The following is a 21,033-nucleotide window of genomic DNA, read 5'->3' on the forward strand; positions in this document are numbered from 1 at the left end:
CAAAGTGGTCATACCTGCTCCCTTTCAAGAACTTCGGTGAGCATTACAATTGTGTGGCATTTCCATTCCCACACCATTCGCCAGAAGTCTTCCACAGTGTGAGGAAGAGGTCCTTGTGTTGCAATGAAGTAATCCTTTTGGCGATAGCCCTTCACAGTAAAAAAACATACATGCAACGATTACCTGATGCCTCAGTGATTTCAATTTTTTAACTCCAGGAAATCTAAAAGTAATTCTAGACTAACTGAAATATCAAAACAATCTATTCTTTTCAGAAAGCTCCAGAATGAGCCACAAATCCAGAAAACTATAGTTAGTCCCTTACATACAATGGAAGGATAGGGAAGCCAGTTCAGGAATAGAAAAACACTTAAGATTTGTATTGTATTGTATTGTATTGTATTGTATTGTATTGTATTGTATTGTATTGTATTGTATACTACTAGCATGGCATTTATATCCTGCCTTTCCTCCAAGGAGCTCAAAGTGGTACACATGGTTCTCCCCCTCTCCATTTTATCCTTAAAACAACCCTGTGAGGTAGAATAGGATGGGCAGAGAGGCAGTGGTTGCCCAGAGAGCCTAAGGTTGCCCTGTGAGTTTCATGGCTGAGTGAGGATTTAGGCCCTTATCGCCCAGGCCCTAGTCTAACACTCTAACCCAGGGGCCAGCAACCTTTTTCAGCAGGGAGCCGGTCTACTGTCCCTCAGACCTTGTGGGGTGCTGGACTATATTTCGAGGAAGAAAATGAACGAATTCCTATGCCCCACAAATAACCCAGAGATGCATTTTAAATAAAAGGACACATTCTACTCATGTAAAAACACACTGATTCCTGGACCGTCCACAGGCCAGATTGAGAAGGCAATTGGGCCACATCCGGCCCACGGGCCTTAGGTTGCCTACCTCTGCTCTAACCCCTACACCACACCAGCTGCCATTCATGATCTGAATTCAGGCAATAATCTCAGGTGGCTGCTTCATGTGGGCATGATGAACTGATACTCCACCTGGCCCCCTGGCTGCCAGGTCAGCCCTGAAGAAGCCTTGCATGGTTGTGTTTACTGCTGCCACCCATGTGAGACTTCTGTGAGGCCTCTGAGAAAGGGCAAATGGGGTCTTTCAGAGTGAGAGTGGGAGCCAGGTGCCTCTCACCACCCACCTCCTGCGAGACAGACTTTCATGCAAGCCCTGTAGGCGCGCGCACACACACACATGCACCACAAGAGAGAAATAATATATATGATTTAGAAAAGTTTGAAAATGTAATTAGGTGGCACTGGAAAGACTGTGGGAATTTAATCGGGTTCTTTAACTGACTTATTAAGCTTCCCTCGAGGACTGTATTAAAGTATTAGAAAATAAAATAAAAATCTTAGGGTCAAGAGAAAAAAGATGGCAGTGTGTATATAGAGATGAACCCTACGACTGAGACCATGAAGGAGTAAATACTGTTCAGGCAGCTGAACTGTATTTGGAAGAAGTGGAGAAGAGGAAAATTCTTATTTGATAGCTAGAAAATGCTTCTCTGCAGGTGGGGACTTCAATTTCTGTTTTCTCTTAAGGAACAAGGAGAGCAGGGAGGTTTGTCTCTCTCTGTTGACATTTTAAGTGCAAAGCCATACTTTTTATGATGTTGATAATTCGATTCTTTTTGAAAATTCTCAAGTTACTCTTCAATATAGCTCATGTGGTAATGATAAAAGCACATGTGCAACCATGTTGCCTGTTCGTCGAAAACAAAGTTGATTGCTGAAAAGACCTGTAAAAATCAGTACTACACATATTCCACATACACAGAAACACTTACGTCTATGAAGGAAGCATTGATATAATCCGTATACTCCTGACCTCTTTTCATTGAAAGAATCACTCTGTTAAAGTCATCTAAAATACAAAAACACCACATATTAGGTTTCTTAGAATACTTAGCATTTTATAGTCAATAATACAATAAAGCTATGAAGCTGCAGGCTTTCAAGTTTACGATATATCTTTGTACTTCAGCCTAGCAGTGCCACCTGCTGTTGAATGTGTAACATAACTGTACACTACTAGGTAATTTAGATTAATAAAAGTATTTCGGTTTTTACAAAAAGGAAAATTAATATCTTACATGGGATGATTTGGATAACTCTGGCTTTCTTCATATTTGCGGGCAGATTACCAGTTCTCATGTTTTCTTTCATTATTCGAACATTTGTTAATTTCTACAGCAAAAAGAGAGATTGGGCTAGGACTTTGTAGATTACTGTATAAAAACACAGAATACCAAAAATGGCTAACAGGTACACATCAAAATTTCATGATATTCTGTTCCTTTTAGAGATTTCTAGTTGATTCACCTGATCCCAAACCACATAAACCTTCACCTGTATTCTTTTATGTTACACCTATATGGAAAGCAATTTTTTAAAACCTGGAAACTAAGACACACTGCTTTTGTTTTCTGCAGGCAAGGTAGGTAGCCAGAAAGAGTGTTTTATAGGGGCTGGATATGTACAGTTCAATTTCTTGTAGCTTGTATGTATTACTTGTTTCTAGGTTAGATTACTGCAGTGTGTTATACGTGTGGCTGCCTCTGAAGACAGTTTGGAAACCTCAGCTGCTGTAAAATTCAGTTGCCAAGTTCTCACTGGGGCAAGACAAGCTGAGCATATAGCGCTAATCCTTGCCCAACAGCACTTGCTGCCAATTGGTTTCTGGGCCCATTTTAAAATGTTGGTGCTGACCTATGAAGCCTTAAGCGGCTCAGGACCTCAATACCTTAAGGACCGCCTCTCGCTATATGGACCTACCCAGACTCTGTGTTTGGAGGGCCTTTTCTTTGTCCCTCCCCTCCCCAAAAGGTTCAGAGGATGACAACATGAGAACAGGCCTTTTTTGTGGTGGCTCCCCATTTGTGAAAAGCTCTCCCCAGAGAGGCTGGCTTGGTGCCATTGTTACATGTCTTTAGGTACGAGGCAAACATTCCTCTTTACCCAGGCCTTTGGCCATTAAATATTCTATGGCTTTTTATATGTGGAGAGACTGTTATTATGATTTTTCTGTGGTTTTTTATTGTTTTTTCATTATGCTATGTAAGTTATGTTTTTAATATTGTACACTGCCGTGGGATCTATGGATAAAGCATGGTATATTAAATTAAAGTAAAGTAAGTTAAAAAAAAATAAAGGTAGTATGTACATATTAAACAATAAGTATTACACACAGAATCATAGAATTGTAAAGTTGGAAGAGATCCTGTGGGTCATCTAGTCCAACCTCCTGCAATACAGGAAAGCTGAACATTGATGTTATAATTTACCGCAAATGTATGTATGAATGTAACATAAAAAAACTTCCAAAAGTAGAAGGGACAATTACTTTTGTTCGTATTTGCAAATTCAGCAGATCTCAAAATGCAAAAGAATGGGTTGAGCTACAGTTAAGTCGAGAAAGTATAACTGGTGTTAGCCTTAAAACTTAACTTCACTATATTCATAACTCCAGACATATTATATATGCTATGCATAATATGACTATTATCACCAAATTCTAATTCAGGTGAAGTCTCTTTATCTAAAAAATACTCAACCCCAACCCAATACTCTAAGAGGATTAACCTTTTAAAAATCAGAGTAAGGAACTATTTCTTTCAAGTGTGAGCCTGAAATCTTTGTAAAATTTTATTTAATACTTACTTTAAACTCTTCTTCTAGCCCTAGTTTGACAAGATTTGGTGCTGCATTGTGCGATGGCTGCAGGTGCTTTTCTAAGGAAGACACATCTAGTTCTGTGTCACCATAGAGGTAGTATTCAAGTAAGGCTTGATAAATGAAGGAATACTGCATCTGTAAAGAACGAAAGCCATTTTATAAGCCAGGGCACTTTAAATATTACTAATTGCATATAATATATGATACGAATAGCCTCCAGCTATCTCATACACTTTTATACAGTAGTCAGAAATGTAACTGTTGCCTTTAAAAATAGTAGGTAAAAAACTTACACACACGTTATGATTGAATAAGCCAATAAAATACAGTTTACTGTTAAGGAACAAGTCTAGGCTTATCCCTCTCTCATCCACCAGAGCGACCACAAGGAGATTGGAAGTTTTCACTTCCATTTTCAATTAACCCAAGTTCAGCATTACATCGAAATCCTAAACTGTGGCTAATATATGGTTTATTGAAACAATCCAGATTCAAAAACCAAGCTTGGAGACTAATCACAATTTGTTTGAGTTTTGATTAATCATCCTAAGGCAGTTCAACAAAAGTTGAAGTGAAACCTTACTATCCCCTTTTTGTGGCCACACAAAAGGCTAGAAAAAGCATGAGCTTGACCTAAATTTATTCCCATAATGATAAAATGTATCTTATCCTTATGTAATAATTCACCCTTATGGCATTTAAGAATTTTGGTGACAAACCGCAAACTGTAAAGCAAATGAAAATTCTTGGTTGCAGCTAGTGATTTGTCTGGAGAGAGGTAAAACAACATTAAACTACACAGAGAATCTTCATCCTTCAGACTAAATTAACAGCTCACACCACATAAAAGCATTCTAGAATCACAAAGAGTCATTTAGAACACAAAGGATGAATCACACCTTTAAAAAAAGAAAAGAAAACAGAGGCTAAATATGGCGAAAAATAAGACTGTGCTAAGGTGCAAGAACTGGAGCTTTTCAGGGCAAGAGAATTAATACAGATGTTTTGTATCTCTGGAACTTAGAAAGTTCTCTTATACTATGTCAGACTAGCCCAGTATTGTTTACATCAGGGGTAGTCAACATGGTGCCCTCCAGATGTCCCTGAACTACAGTACCCATCAGCCTTAGCCAGCATGGCAAATGACCAGGGCTGCAGTCCCAACAACATCCATAGGGCATTGGCTATCCCTGGTCTACACTGACTAGGAACACCCCACTACCCATGTATCATATAGGCCAGGGAGGGGAACCTGCTGTGGGCAGAATTTAAGCCAACAAGGACGTTCCTTAAACCGTGCTCAACCTGCCTCCTACTCGATGTCAAACATGGTCAGGTGAGGGCAGGTAAATACATGGCTGCATGACTGACTGCTGTGTGGTGAACTCAGTCATGCAGCCTGTCCCTGCAGAAAGCAGGGCTGGACTTACCGCCCAGCAGATGGGCTGCCTGATCAACTCTAATGGACTGGCCATGCACCAAGCTCTTTGTGGGAAACTTCATTGTGCGGCTGATCCCTGGATGGCGAGTTCGCCCCTGTGGATTGGCTGTGTGACTGAGTTCGGTGTGGAGAATTTCCACTATCTGCCTTAATTTCCACCATCCCTGGCCCCACAATTTGCTGCTCTAATTGGCTGCTGCTTTGGCACATTTTTTAAAAAATAGGTCTTGTCTGCTTTGGAATAATGATGTCATTACATAGATGACATAGATGCTGGTCTATGACCATAATAAAGATTTGGATTGGATTGGATGTCATCACATAGCCAACCATGATTAGCCAAGTGACAATGTCACTGAGGACAAGCAAAGCTGATTTAGTATTAAAGGAACAGCAGATTAAGACAGCAAAGAAGTACTTCTTTTTTTGGTAAGGGAGCACAGGTGAATTCCCAGGGTGCAAACACTTTCCTGCTCCTACCCACAAGTGACAAAAGGTGTAATGTTTTTCATGGGTGAGGGCAGAAAATGTTGGCCAACACCTCCCTCCAACTGGCTGAGTCATTCCGTCATCTTTTAAGCTGAAAAGATTGATAAATTTGACATAAGGTGTATTTTATTTACTTACATCGGTCTGAACCATTTGTTGGCGTTGATTGCGGATTCTTGCCACAAACTCAAAAACGTCAACTTTTTGCTCGACATGCATCATGTCAATCATAGCATCGATTACTATGAAGGTGCCTGTACGACCCACACCAGCACTTAAGAAGAAAGGAAACGCAACAGGAATTAGGAGGAAAATAATTAAACATATTGCAGTAACTTTTTTGGACTTGGCAATCCTTCTTCTGAAGTCATACTCCCAATATTTCTGATTTTCTTTGTCCTCCTTACTTATATTGCAAGCACTATGACAGGTCAGAGCAGACTCTCTCGACTACGTTTAGTGGCAGTATCAACATCGCCTGCATTCAGTTTATTGTGAGACAGGACCCCCTATTTAGGCAATGCTTCCTTCTTAACAACACAGGAGTAGGGATCGCCAAGCAATCCCACCCTCCATGTTTATGTAAAAAACGTGTGGGTCCTTTGCAAATATGGCTGCATGCTCAAAGGCTTTCTTGCAACCTGGAATCCTGCCCAGTTGTCAGACAGTCTTTCTGCAAAGGTCCCAAGGCAACAGGGTTTCTTTGTCCAGGACTACTTCGCATTGGGTTGGGGACTCACAGCAAGAAGTCTGAATGAACATGAATAAATCTAAGTTGGGATAGAAACCCAAAGTAACTCAGATTCAAGTATCCATTGGACCCATACCCATAAGTAATATTGACTCTACTTCCTGCTGCTTATGGCCAAACTACATAATGTGGGGTTCACTGTGCCTTTAATTGCAAGTGTGCTGCGATCACACATATTGTAGTACAATTTACAGTGACAAAATGGCTGCGTAGGCAGGGGCTACTGAAACCTCCCTGCTGCTTTCTGCTCTTCCACCTAGAGCCATCCTCCAGCTGCTGTTCTACTAGCAGCTGGACTCACTTCCACATCCATGTGGAAAATTGTCCCATGGGATGGGCTAAGGAGGGGAAATCAGGAGGTAGGACAAGGGTTCCCTCCTCCACCCACTCTTTTCACTTTAAGACACACTTTGCACATCCCCAAGTTAACTACTTTAGGATCTTGAACTTGAGACTCACCTTTTATTTTTAACTAGCACCTTATGCTGGCCTTATGAAGAGATAAATACAGTCTTACCTTGGATCCCAAATGCCTTGTGAATCGAATGTTTTGGCTCCCAAACGCCGCAAACCCGGAAATGAGTGTTCCGGTTTGTGAACGTTCTTTGGAACCTGAACATCCGACATGGCTTCCAATTCCAATCGGAAGCTGTGCCTTGGTTTCCGAACGTTTTGGAAGTCAAACAGACTTCCAGAACGCTTCTGTTCGACTTCTGAGGTAACACTGTATACTGAATTGAATTCTAAAATACCATTTTGACACTAATATGAACATTAGATATAAAAATGTACAGTACTGATCTACTGTGAAATGCTAAAATACTGTCCTAGTGTTTAGGACAACCACTAGAGGGGGCATGGTTGCTTCTGATTACTGATAACTCAAATGATTTTCAGCCTTCCTTTCAGAGGAAAAGGGCCTGGCATCCTGTGTTAGGCATAAATGTTCCTCTGGTATCCTATTATTTTATTTTGGTCTGTTGTTCTTGTGATGTCATATGCCAGCTTTCTAAATCATAACATTTCCTTAGACCCTTTCCCATTTATTATATATACACATAAAAAAGTTTATCAGCAATACCACTTCTTCTAAGCATGCTGGTACAAGTTGTACAAAGAGCATTTTTACATTTTGATTGGGTGCTGATTACCTTCAAGTGTGGTTTAAGAATGCATGAATCACCCATGCTTCCTCCTCCATCAGACTCAAACTGCCTTCCCCTACCTCCTTCATGGTACTGGTAGCTACATGGACTGCTAAGAATACAACTACATTACTACAAAGAGCTTGTTCCTTTTCCTGTTCCATCGCTATCCTTTTTCACTTCTGTGCCATATCTAAGCTTGCGGCAGTGACTGTATTGTTTTCTTAACCTAGAAAACTGCTGGTGCTTTATGAATATATTTATGCTGATAGTAAAGTTTTGCACGATGGGCTATTCTTAAAATTGTAAAAAAGATTCCTGAAGGGAGATTTGCACAAGCTTATCTTGGCCTAAGTCACAACAAATGGTCCGTCTCTCAAAATGGAAAAGGGGACAAATTAATCCCTGCTGATGATTAACTAAGGAGAAACCTTTGCTTTTTTTTCACAGGTGATACAATACGGATAATAATCATCATCAAGAAGAAGCCAGTTTCCTGATACTAGTTCTGATGTTGGCTTGTTCTGCTTTTTCTCAGAGACCCTAGTAGGAAAAGCCCACATTAAGGAGACACTTGTTGCTTAAGCATGCAAAAATTGATTTTGCCCACTTCCTGTTAGGCCACCCCAAGGTAATTTTTCATGGGTAGTGTGTGTACCTGCATATTTATACATACACATACCTGCAGTGAACCACAATTGGTCCAGCATGTGCAGGATTCAATGATTTTACTTTCTTTAGGAATTTGAGCATTCCAATAGGTGTGAAAGGCACTCCAAAATCAGGCCAGCTGGTGAAATGAAGCTGTGTCACAAGCCTGGGAGCTTTACAGCCATCAGAAACCTGCTAGAGAGCCAGAAACAATATATGAGTATGACCATTTATTTCTTTGGCTAAAATCAGCAAACAATCCAGTTAGCGTGACCGATCCCTCCCTCTTCAGACATCAGCGGTAGAAGCCTAGTCTAAGAATTAATTTAAAATGTTCAGTATATAAAGAGAATTACAGAGTTACTCGGCTGCCAGCAAAAAGCATAGAAACTGCAAATTAAAGCATGTGCCTTAATGGCCTCACTTTGTAAGTCATAAGCGCATTCCATGACCTTGAATGTTGCGCTCATATAGAACTTAGTCTTCATGCACCCACACTTCCCCTTCTTTCAGCAAGAGTTATTGTGGGGACACCTTAACCTGTAAGCACCCCTGGCCTGAGACTGGCAAGTGGATGGAGAACAATTTACCCTAATTGGAACTATAGACATTTCCCTCCCAAAAGAAACTTCAGAGAACAGAGAGCTACTAGAGCTTTCGGTGTTTAATGGCAACATGAAAACAAAAGCTACATGCAGAATGCCAAATGAAATCTCACTTCGGGCACAGTTTAATAAAATATAAGTATTGAGTAGAGCTAAGTTTTCACGTGACAAAAATAGTTTTCACTCAACAAAAACAGACAATTCCAGGTACGTATTTTAGAGGTTAAAAATAGATCAGGAACGTTCTCCAATTATGAGAAATATTAAATGGGGTCTATAACTTACTGACTGAATACAAAACTTCCGAATAGTATAATCCACAAGAACTATACAGTCCTCCACAGAAACTCGGATGTTTCCATAAGTCCAGCATCCCTGATCAGGCCAGTACTGGAAACACTTGTCCTGTGCAAATGTAAAGAACACACACAGTCACTTCAAGCTGCAATATATGCCCCTCAAATAACTGAGCTACTATAAAGCTGTACAATTATTTTGAGTCTATTTAAAGTATGCTTTTTAAAATTTTAAAACTGAAACTGACACCACCTAACTATATTAACAGTGAGTTATGAAATACCATAGGACCAAAAATTCATTAAGGTATGACTTCATCCCTCTCTGATTTCCAAAAGCCCAATTCTCCAGGTTGCAGGATACAATAATTTCAATCCAATTCATTTGTAGCCAATGGTTACATGACATTCTTTTAAAAATCTATACTGCATACAATGAGAGAATAGTTGAGAACTCTGTCAACCTTTCTCTATGAATGCCAGGAGAGGGCATCTTTGAGCAATAAAAGTTGCATGCTTCTCAGTGACCGAGATACATTTATTTTGTTAGCATCTGTATTGGAATTGCCTTTAGATGTTTTTCTTGCCTTACTGCTTGAGCCACCTTGGGCTCTTTGGGAGGAAGAGTGGGATATAAATTTAAATATTATTACTATTATTATTTTCTGCTTTCCAAACACACCTTGTTCACTTTTAATTAGCTACCTAAAAAGCATAACAGGAAATGAATATGCACACGAATACGCTCCAGCCATCATCTTCTACCCTGTTGCAGACGTGCTGGGAAATTTCATATTGTATTTTATAAAATCAGTTTTATTCTAGGAACTAGTATTTGGGCTGGAAGGTAAGCTGGAGCCTGAAAGTCCATCTAGCATTCCAGGAAAGACAACGGAATTTGGCAGTGAATTAGGGAAGAGAAAAATGCAGTCAAACAATTCTGAGCCATTTCTGCCCCCCACAACACATGGCTACTAGTCATAATAAGTATGCTGTGCCCCCAACATTGGAGGCAGTAATGTTTCTGAATACCAGTTGCTGTACAGTCCTGATTGAAGGTTTCCCACAGGCATCTGACTGGCCACTGTGGGAACAGGATGCTGGACTAGATGGGCCATGGGCCTGATCCAGCAGGCTCATCTTAATTTCTTACACAAATTACTATCTTAAAAGACGTTTTCATAACCCTATGCAAGTGTATATTCTCAGGTGGAAAACAGATGCAGAATAAATAATGCATATTTTCCTACCAATGAAAACTATGTACAGTGGACGCTCGGGTTGCGAATGTGATCTGTGCTGGGTGCACGTTCGCAACCCACAGCGTTTGCAACCCGCAGTGACGCATCTGCGCACACGAGTTGCAATTCGGAGCTTCTGCGCATGCGCAAAGCGTGAATTAGCACTTCTGCACATGCGCGACCACCGAAACCCAGAAGTAACCCGTTCCGGTACTTCCGGGTTTCGGCGGTCTGCAACCCGAAAAAACGCAACCTGAAGCGTCTGTAATCCGAGGTATGACTGTATCTCTAAAAGTAATTCACAACTGAATTACTAAATTCGGGCTAAAGCCCGAACATTCACATTTGACTGAAAACATGATTCAGAAATGACACACACACACCATTAAGTTTCTCAGTTAGTCACCAATTATTTGCTCAGAAGTAAAGAAAGTTTAGTTAAGCCAGCATGCTGCAGCGATTGTGTCAGAAACCCAAGACTTATTAAAGAACTCGGAACAGGAAGTGGTAACATTAGTAACAGTCTTGTGAGTTATGGGAAATATTTTAAAAATGTGTCCTACCTCTTTTCTCTCTTTCACATTTGTTAACATGACAATAGTTGCAGATTTTTGTTCCCATATCATCCTCCAGAAATCATTTACAGTGTCTTGTTTAGGGCCTACACATACAACACAGCTATTTAATCAAAAACTACGATGAACACAAACAATACTACTGTTAAAAAGGAAAAGGGGAAAAAATATTTCATTTATTTAAAAATATCTCTATTGATAATAACATTCAAACCAGTTCACAAGATTTAAAACCAACCAAATAATTCCACAATAAATACTAAAGCAGTAGCAATGCTGCCCAGAAGCAAAATTGTCAAACAAAAGCCCAGGGAAATAAAATGGTCTTCATCTAGCACCTAAATAATGCTAGCATATGTGTCATGCAAACAAATGTAGACAGGCTATGCAAAGAGGCAGAAAAGGTCCTGTCTAACCTCGGAAGATAGGGCACTCAGCGCAGGGCCTCCAAATATGATGTAATGGGTAACTTCATAGAGGACAAGGCTGCACTTTCATTAGATGGAAATGGTCTGATAACAAACCCATGTGCTTCCCATATTTACTGTATGTTTAAAACAGAGCTATGCATCTTAATGCAGCTTATTAAAAAATAGCATTTCTCACAAAATAGAGATATCTGCTTCTAGTTCATAAGAGGAATGGTGTCATTGTGACCATGCTATCTTTCATTGTCTAAAATCTCCCATTCCTTTCGTTTTGACTTGGGGTGCTTCTAGATGGTAACTTTTCATACAATTGGAGCACCAGCAGGAGATGGGAGGGGACGGGTCAAGGCAGGGACTTTGTAGAAGATTTATTTCCTCATGTGGAGGGTTGGCAAGGTGGTGGTTGATTTCTCACTACTGTTGCCTGGCAGCTCACACCTTTTCCTGATGTGCTATATAGGGCTTGGCCTTAGGCCTGGCTGCCTGTTAATGTAATTTGGAGAAATGGATGAAAGTGCTGAGTCCATGTCTTGAGCAGCCCATCCTTCACGTCTGGGTTCTGTTCAGAGTTAGCACGCCAGCTGCAATGGGTGGCTTAGAAACAGTCCAAGGCTAAATGCCTGGAGCAGGACTACTCATCTACCCTCCCTTTTCTCTAAGGAATGTGTGAACATGCAGAGGTGGGTATAAAGCCAAAGCTGTATTCATAAAGCTCTTTAAAATATGAGTGCCTAAGCATAAGGGTAAATTCTGAAGAACACATTTGCTGAAATTGCTTTGTACAAAGCAAAACATTTAAAACGAGAAATGGATGAAATAATGGAGATACCTTGAGCTGCTATAAATTTATTCTTTTCCTTGTAGCCCTGGAGGGGAAAAATGTACACAGTTGTCTTTTAAACTTATGCTCTTACAATATGAATTTCAAAACTGTCAATGTGCTGCTTGCTTAAAAAATTTAAAAAGTAATTTAAAAAGAAATCTATTCACTTACATCTATATATGAAGCATTGATGTAGTCTGAACACTGAAGTCCACCTATTTGCGTTAAAACTACCCTGGAATGGTCGTCTGTAAATAACAAACATACACTATTAGAAGCTCCTTTGGCAAATATAGATACAGTGCTGACAACCTTCTGAAACACATTGTTTTCTTCTCAGCAACAAAGCAAACTCTAAAAACATTATTCTGCCTGATGCAAACTCTAAAAACATTATTCTGCCTTAAGCCAATAGCAACACCATTTGATTTATTAAATTTGTATACCACCCTTCATCCGAATATCCCAGGACAGTTCACAACACAAAAATGCAAAATGAGAATACATAATAAATACAAAACAAAACAAAAACCATTAGTGAGACCATGAAACAAAATCAAATTCTACTTCAGCAGTTTCACTCCACGGTCCACTTTTAAAGTTCCTTTCTCAAAGAATATTAACATTAAGTTTTCATCTAAGACTAATATATCATCTCACTGTTTCTGAATGCAGCCATTTCTATTGTCAAATATTTGTCCATTTATAATTTTCATGTAGAGACTGACCTGTTTGGGGCAGGTTAGAAGTGATACTTGTCAGGGATCAGCATATGAACAGCCTTAATATGGCTGATGCTATTACTGCTGCCTCCAGCAGCAACCAGCTAAAACCATGCCAATGTATCATCAGTGATGTACGGCCATCGTAAACAATTATATTTCTCTCTCACAGGCCTGGGGTGACAGGCCTTCCCTTGTTTACATTCAGCCCCTCGTGTAAAAAGGTGACCCAGCCTAACGGAGAGACAGAAGCACTGCTACAAACCCTGATACCAGCTCTGTCCCCAAATGCACTCAGGCAAAACTGTTACAGGACCTAATGGCATCAGATAAACACCAAGAGGAATTCATTCATGTGCAGTCACCCTATTCTCTTGACTGTAATTTATTTTAAATTGATTTTAATATTGTACGTTTAAATTGCTGCAGGTCATGAGGCCTTATGATGAAAGGCAAGAAAGAAATCAAAGCAGCGATTGTCATCCTGGTATCACCTACCAACAAGGACAAAGCTGAAGTATAACTCAGGAAGTTTGAGTCTATTTACTTAGACCGTAATCAAACCATAATGGTTACCTCCCCAGTTATATCTGTTTAGCAAAGGTTAGAAAAACCATGTTACCAGTGTTGTGAATTGTCAATGTGATTATCTTAAATATGCAGAGCCCACCCATGATGTGGGGTGAAGAGCCCACCTCAGGTGGCAGAAGTACCTGCTTCTGCCGCCAATAGGGAGGTGTTCGGGCATGTGACGTTGCCAAGCGAGTGGCAACGCTTTGAGGAGTGCCCTGGCTTCCACCAAGTTTGGCGAGAGGTGGGAGTGGTGATGGCGGAAATGGAGGGGGGAGGAGGAGGCAATTCCTGTTTTGCCTCAGGTAGTAAAATGGGACAGGTCACCCCTATAAATACGTTTAAGCTTAACACACAACAGTCACTGTACATCTTGGTCATTTGGACGAAATGTTTACTATTTTTCTCTTTATCCATGCACATTTGTATCTGCCAACTGAGAATTGTACCAATGCATGCATCTGTTGAAGGAGACTCTAGTCGATAAAAGCTAGGGCTAAAGCTTGTAGCCTTTAGATGCCACAATACTGTTGTTTTTTTTCTGCAACAGATTAACATAGGTACTTGCATGGAAAACACTATTACTTTAATAAGAATTTGGTCCTTCCTAATATAAACCAGAGCCAGGGCCTTTTCAGCTCTGGCTCCGGCCTGGTGGAACACTCTGCCTCATGAGACCGGGGCCCTGCAGGATCTGATTTCTTTCCGCAGGGCCTGTAAGACAGTGTTGTTCCGCCTGGCCTTTGGCTTGGAGCCAATTTGATTCCCTCTCCCTCTTTCTTTTTCCTTTCTCCTCTGTGATGAGGCTGCATTTTAATATTTCAATATTCTAATGTTGTATGTAATCTTGTTTTTAAGTTGTATTCATTCAACTTGTTTTTATTATTGCTTGTTAGCCGCCCTGAGCCTGGCCTTGGCTGGGGAGGGTGGGGTATAAATAAAAATTATTATTATTATTTATAATAAATCAACAAATCATTAATACTTACAAGGTAGTATGTTGGGATATCTGTTCTTTTCTCTGTTTTCCTCTTTATTTGCCATCTCAAGTGTTCCTTGCATATATCCAGGAGGTAATGACTACAGAGAAAATATGTAGTGTTGGTTCAAAACAGCATACTATAGTGAGTAGTTACATAGAGGCGATGGTTTAAGTAAAACAGTTGTATCCCATGGAGCTCAATAATACCCGCATGAAAAAGTTAACAAAATTCTTTGAATCCATCAAACCCAGGAATAAGTTCCAGTTTCAAAGAAAGATGAGTGTTTGTTGCTTGCACTGGCAACTTGAAATAACAATCTCAAAATGACTCATGTAGTGACCATGCTATTAAGAACTGAAGCATAAACATTGAAAATGAACAGGATTATCAAGTATGGATGAAGGACTCAAAATCCCAGTCATGTGAATCCAAAAGAAGAAGTTCAAAATATGCAAGGACAATCAAAGTGTGTCTGTGATGTGATTAACTTAACGTGCTATGTTTTTAGAAATCTATTTCAATCCACATTAGAAACTATAATGACTATAAACGTTTAAAGTTTTTAAAGAAGATATGTCTGCATAGAAATCCAGGTTCCAAATCCACACCAGGGCCTTGTGCTTGTAATTTGTGGAAGAAATCTTGCACTCACTTACAATTTAAGTGACACATGTAGTTTGCGCCTTAGACATGCCCATCAAATACATAACATACCATTTGAACATCAACGCCAGAAGGCAGCGTTGATATTCACTAGGTTCATGTCCCAATCAATTAGGGGAGAAATGCACCTGGAGGCATGCTTCTATGAACAGATTTCCAGCTGCACTGGAAAGTGTGCACACCTGTACCACAATATGTCCTTGGAGTCAAATCATTCAATCCCGGTAGGAACACACTCTCTCTCTCTCAAGCCAGTAGTAACATGCAACACCTTGTTATACATTACTCTATGTGGACCAGGACTTCCATGTTTTGAAATAGGGTTTCATGTAGTTTGCATTACTACATTTAAAATAAGTACATTGGTACATTCTTCCATTTTGGAGGCAGGGTAAATTACCATTAGAAAGTAATAAACATAATTAGTGAAAGGAGGAGAAGTTTTTTTTTTACAGTACTATGAAATCACCTAATATATTTAGGAGATCCACACTGTGCCAAGGCATCAGGATGCATTTAATTATTATTATTTATGCTTTATTTATTTATAGACATGCAAAGATAAAACATTTAATTGACAGAGATGCAGTATTACTTTTAAAAAGGCACATTTTAAGCATATAATCATAATAAAAACTGCTGACATGCAATCCTGACAATTATAGCCTCACCCTATATTAGAGCACTGCTGCATAACAGAGACCGTTTAATTGGCATTTGCTTTTTCACTTAGATGAACTCAAATCTAAACTAATGCTGTTCCTTCATTGCCATGGCTGCATCTATGAGAGCTGATGTAAGGAGTAAGTTCAGCTTCACAGAACTGTTCATATGAGCAAACCCAACATGGTATGTTCCTTTCTGCTAGTGAGCGAGCAGCCAGGAAAAAGAAACCCCTTCTGTATGCAACCACAATGTAGCAGGAAGCGAAAGAGCAAACCTGCTTTACCGAACGAGGTGAGAATCGTATTTACAAGAATCGTATTTACAAGAAACCTTCAGCACCATTAAAAGCAGATATTGAGGGATTACTGCTAATAGGGAGCCAAAACTTGGGGGAACAACAACAACATACACTTCTCTAGGGGTTGCGATCAGACTAACAACATGCCTCTGCTTTCTCAAAATTGTCATATATTTTTTAATCGGTAGGAAGGTCAGGATATCACAGGTCACTGATTCGAAGGGGAAAGCTGTAGACTTTCCTAGGTATCTGAAGCTTCAGTTATCTCAACATCCCATTCACCAAGCGAATAACAGCACAATAATGCACAGTTGCTACCACAATTTAGGCCTCAGCAAGCTTCATGGAATTTCGGCACCTACCCATATGCCTGCACACTATTCTGAGATTTGGGATAGCTTGGTGATTATTTATCTCTTTTCTCCGTAATAACCAGTTGCTAATGATGATCGAATCCCCATTTCTTGCAACAAGGCACTGTGGAGTGGGAAACTCCATAGCTTTTAAGGCAAAGGTCAGAATGTCTGATAGGAGGCAGAATTTCGGAAAGTTGTAGCACATGGGACAGAATGTCGCTCAGATATGTAAGTATTGGGAGAAACACCCTAGGTTTGGAGAATATGAACACCACTAAGAAATGACATTGCTTTTTTGCTTTCTTCCGTATTTCTACAGGAGAGAATCGCCAAGGCCCTTAATTGTTTATGCTGTAGCACAGTGGCTCTGTGTGTGCTGGAAATGCTGTACAGGAACTTGGCACATGAGAACCTGGAGGGGTGGCTGAATGACCAGTCGGGATGGGCAGACTGGAAGCAAAGCTGCCCTGAACCTGAACCAGCCAGGTGGAGTAGAACTATGATGGTGTTTGCTCAATAGAGGCACCCTGCAGAACTCCTCCCATTCCCTAATATAGCTGGCAAGGAGCCTTATAAACTATCAGTGTGAACTGAAGACCTACTTATTCACCCAGCCTTTTGGTTGAATGCTGCACTTTGCAAACAGGTGTTTTAACTACCTATGTGTTCTTTTCTGCTTTGTTGTTCATTGACAGCTGGACTGTATAACTTTATTGTGTTTTTTTATTGGCACTGTATTCCTCTTCGGGATTATTTTGCATGAGATAAGTTGATAAAAGGAAACATAGTTAAGCACACAGGAGCTGAGAATGAAGAGCCATTTTGAGTTCAGGCACAGCACGGATTGTAAATAGAATACAAGGCCAGCCCCCCGCATGGCTTCACTGGAAAACCTGGTCATGCCTCAGCAAGATTTTTAATGTTTCTAAATGGAACGGTATCAAAAAGGAAAGATGGTAAGGTTTACATAGTACAGGCCCATACCTTAGCCTGAAACAAATGCCAACTGATACACACATGTGGTCCTACACCTTTTCTTCTTAGAGGAAGAGTAGCTGGGGCAACCCAGGCAGATTAGTGGGGAATGAATGAATAATAAGCTATTACAATTTGTTACCTGTATTTGCTGTGTCTTTGAAGAAAACACAACATTAAATACAAAATATGAAGACTTACATTAAACTCCTCCCGAAACAACTTTCCATCATCAGCTGCTCTTATCCGTATTTCATGTTCCAGATGTTCCACTGGAATAGGAAAATACTTTTTTGGGCCAGAAGGAGACCTTCTGAGAAGCATCTGTTGTTCTGCTGGATAGGATGCCAACATAATATATATTATTACATATGGTATGAATAATGACACTGCAGTTCAAATATTCATTTAGAATCCCCTGCTCACCAAAAGAAGAAGATGGGTGTTGGCTTTTAAAAAGATAATGTGTAAAAAGAGGCTAGTAATGCTAAGGAAGAATTTAATCTTCAACTCTGAGGTGTGTTCCTAAGATGATGATTTGGGAGGGGGTTGGGGTGGATGAAAGCTTCACCAATAGGAGCTGGGGTGGGTGGGGAGACTGGGAACAGACTATGGGCGGAATGGAAACACATCAAACTCTAGTAATGTGTACAATACTGTGCAAATTTGACTTGAAACACAGCGGGGGGGGGGGGCGGAATCTCACTACGTTTTTAGCCAACATACTAATAATTAACAGTGAATGGCTTTGGAATGCAGGCAGCTCTGCGCAACCCTTGGGAGACCGGCGCGACTTCACGTCAGTCTCCCAAGGGTTGCGCAGAGCTTCCTGAAGCCTGTAGAGCGAGAGGGGTGGGTGCGCACCGACCCCTCTTGCTCTCCAGGCTTCAGTGAAAGCCTGCATTCGCCCCATAGGACACACACACATTTCCCCTTCATTTTTGGAGGGGAAAAAGTGCGTCCTATAGGGCGAAAAATACAGTATATCACATTGGGCTCACTGGAGGAAAGCGGGACTATGTGTTAAATAAATACAGTACATAATAAAAGACATTTAATTCTCCAGACAACTGCCGTATATATTGGTTTTGTAAAAATACACACAGCATTTGAAAAATGAGCATTAATACAAGCTGTAATGAAGAAAAGGCATGAAACAATTTAGCTGTGATTCCTGCATGACAGGGGGTTGGACTATATGACCCTTGGGGTCCCGTCCAACAATTCCATGATTCCCTCTCTTTTTGTTTCCTTATTATCTGTTTCTGCTCTAACAGCTGGATGGTGTATTCTTGTGTAACACTATGCCTATACAGTGGTACCTTGGTTTAAGAACAGTCCGTTTTAAGAACAATTTGGTTTACAAACTCCGCAAAACGGGAAGTAGTGTCTTGGTTTGAGAACTTTACCTCAGTCTAAGAACGGAATCCAAATGGTGAAAGGGCACCAGTGGCGGGAAGCCTCATTAGGGAAAGCGCACCTTGGTTTAAGAACGGCTTTGATTTAAGAATGACTTCCAGAATGGATTACGTTCATAAGCCGAGGTACCACTGTATTTGTATTAATGTATTTGTATTTATTTATACATAAAAATCAGGTGCAGCTCAGTGGCCAGTAGTGTAAATTGCGAGTCCAGCCAACCAGTTTAAGGATTAAACTCAGCTATGAACCAGCTGCTCCTGGGCAAGCTCTTAGCCCCTTGTCCATGAAATGGAAATTTACAATACAGGACTATTGAAAGGATGACAGGTTGAAGCCCAAGTTACCCTCCGTGTGCCTCTGAATGTCAGGCTGCTGGGAATCACACATGGAGGACATGCTGTTACATCCAGCTCATGAACTTCCTATAGGCTTCTGCTTGAACCCCATGAGACCAGGATGCTGGACTAGATGGGCATTTGGCCTGATTCTGAAAGGCTCTTCTTACGACCTTATGACAGAGGGCCTTCTCGGTGGTGGCGCCTGCCCTGTGGAATGCCCTCCCTTCAGATGTGAAGGAAATAAGCAGCTATCTTATCTTTAAAAGACATCTGAAGGCAGCCCTGTTTAGGGAAGCTTTAAATATTTAATGCTGTATTGTTTTTAACACTCGATTGGAAGCTGCCTGGAGTGGCTGGGGAAACTCAGCCAGATGGGCGGGGTATAAATAATAAATTATTATTATTATTATTATTATTATTATTATTATTATTCACGAGAGAGACTGTAACCTAGTATAAACTCCCACTGGAAGAACGGGGAGGAGGTGAGGTGGGGTGGGGTGGGGGGAAAGCAGAGATTTTTGCCAGCTTCACCTTCTTCCTGCAGTCCCCCAAGCAATCTCATGTGTTTCAAAGAGCCTCAAACCTTTGAGAGCAGATTCTCAGTGGGAACAGGCAGTTCCAGGGAAAAGGACAAAATAGTAACTTCCTCCTTCCACTCACAGGAGTGCCCTAGTTCTGCTCACCGAGTTTCTGGATCCAAGCCACTGAGAGTTAAACTACACAAATGTCACATGTGGCTGCCTCTTGCTTTTCATTCACAGGGGAAGGGGTATTATTGGGGACACAGCATACCTGGAGTAAGGCTTGTTCCATCGTTCCTCAGCTACAATGGACTATAATAGCATATTTTATTTTATTTTTTAAAAACTAAGCCTTGAAATTTTGTGAGCAAGGGACACACTATGGGGGTTGGGGTGTTATATCTGGAAAGCAAAATACTCGCCTAACCAACACACTATAATTCCAGTTACAAACTGTAGTTTGACACCAAGAGAATGTTTCTCATAGCACAATCAACACATCAACACAGAAGCAAGTCCTGTTAAGTTTGGTAGGACCTTGGTCACATTCACGCCATACATTGAAAACATATGACTTCCCCCAAATAATCTTGGGAGCTGCAGTTTGTTAAGGTCTCTGAGGGGGTAAACTAAAGTTCCCAGGATTCTTTGGGGAAAGCCAAGTGATTTAATGGATGTGACCTTACTCCAGGTAAGTGTACACAGGATTGCAGTCTAAAGTGCCCTGAACACTTGGAATGCAATATCTAATTGATAGGTATTAGCAACATTACACTGGTTATGATCTAGGACAGAGATAAAGATGCTTAAGAACCACTACTTTTAAACCAAAGTATTATTCAATAGCTGCAACTTTCTGCAAGTCCAATTCATGGCTCTGTTTCAAGGCTTTTTTTAATACATGAAATAAAAACATCCAGTTCACTCAGCTGGGTTCTACAGTGATTTCTGTCTCCTTCACAAATGAATAGGTATGATACACATGTTTTCAAACTACTGCTTCTCACATTTACAAAATATTCTTGTGTAATTATTTCTTTAAAATATTTATATACCCTTCTTCAAACCTGATTTTAGGACAAGGTATGCTTAAGATCTCCCGGTTCTATACCTAACATTTATAATATGTAAAAAGTGGCTCAAGTCTAACTAGACTTTAAATATAAATACATTCAATTTCCAGTCTTTGTGTTGGATCCTACATCCTGTTATAGATAGAAACTTGTAAGCAGCATATTACTACAAAAGTGAAAGTTGCTTAAAAAAGTAAATAAAGTTTTTAAATTAAAAACAACAACTAAGAGTAACAAACATTTCAGTAACCAAACATTTACATTCAGCATTATATTTACCACTTTAAAAAACCTAAGATT

General features: G+C 40.2%; 1 protein-coding gene across 13 annotated transcripts in view; it reads right to left on the minus strand.

Annotated features, from left to right (window-relative positions):
• PTPRE (protein tyrosine phosphatase receptor type E) overlaps positions 1 to 21,033 on the minus strand; it is a 175,980-nt gene that overhangs the window by 10,351 nt on the left and 144,596 nt on the right. For 6 of the 13 annotated variants that reach the window (XM_083741021.1, XM_083741031.1, XM_083741032.1 and 3 more), the window contains 12 exons: positions 17,578 to 17,711; positions 14,425 to 14,515; positions 12,315 to 12,391; positions 12,150 to 12,186; positions 10,881 to 10,978; positions 9,066 to 9,185; positions 8,207 to 8,370; positions 5,767 to 5,902; positions 3,684 to 3,833; positions 2,117 to 2,210; positions 1,811 to 1,887; positions 15 to 149 (listed from right to left, as the gene is read on the minus strand). In XM_083741021.1, the coding sequence (XP_083597147.1) occupies positions 15 to 149; positions 1,811 to 1,887; positions 2,117 to 2,210; positions 3,684 to 3,833; positions 5,767 to 5,902; positions 8,207 to 8,370; positions 9,066 to 9,185; positions 10,881 to 10,978; positions 12,150 to 12,186; positions 12,315 to 12,391; positions 14,425 to 14,515; positions 17,578 to 17,711 (1,313 nt within the window). The remainder of the gene's footprint in view (positions 1 to 14; positions 150 to 1,810; positions 1,888 to 2,116; positions 2,211 to 3,683; positions 3,834 to 5,766; positions 5,903 to 8,206; positions 8,371 to 9,065; positions 9,186 to 10,880; positions 10,979 to 12,149; positions 12,187 to 12,314; positions 12,392 to 14,424; positions 14,516 to 17,577; positions 17,712 to 21,033) is intronic. The other 7 variants (XM_083741027.1, XM_083741022.1, XM_083741030.1 and 4 more) reach the window with 3 other exon arrangements.

Source organism: Podarcis gaigeae (assembly GCF_964106915.1).
Source record: "Podarcis gaigeae genome assembly, chromosome: 5".
NCBI classification, from domain to species: Eukaryota; Metazoa; Chordata; class Lepidosauria; order Squamata; family Lacertidae; genus Podarcis; species Podarcis gaigeae.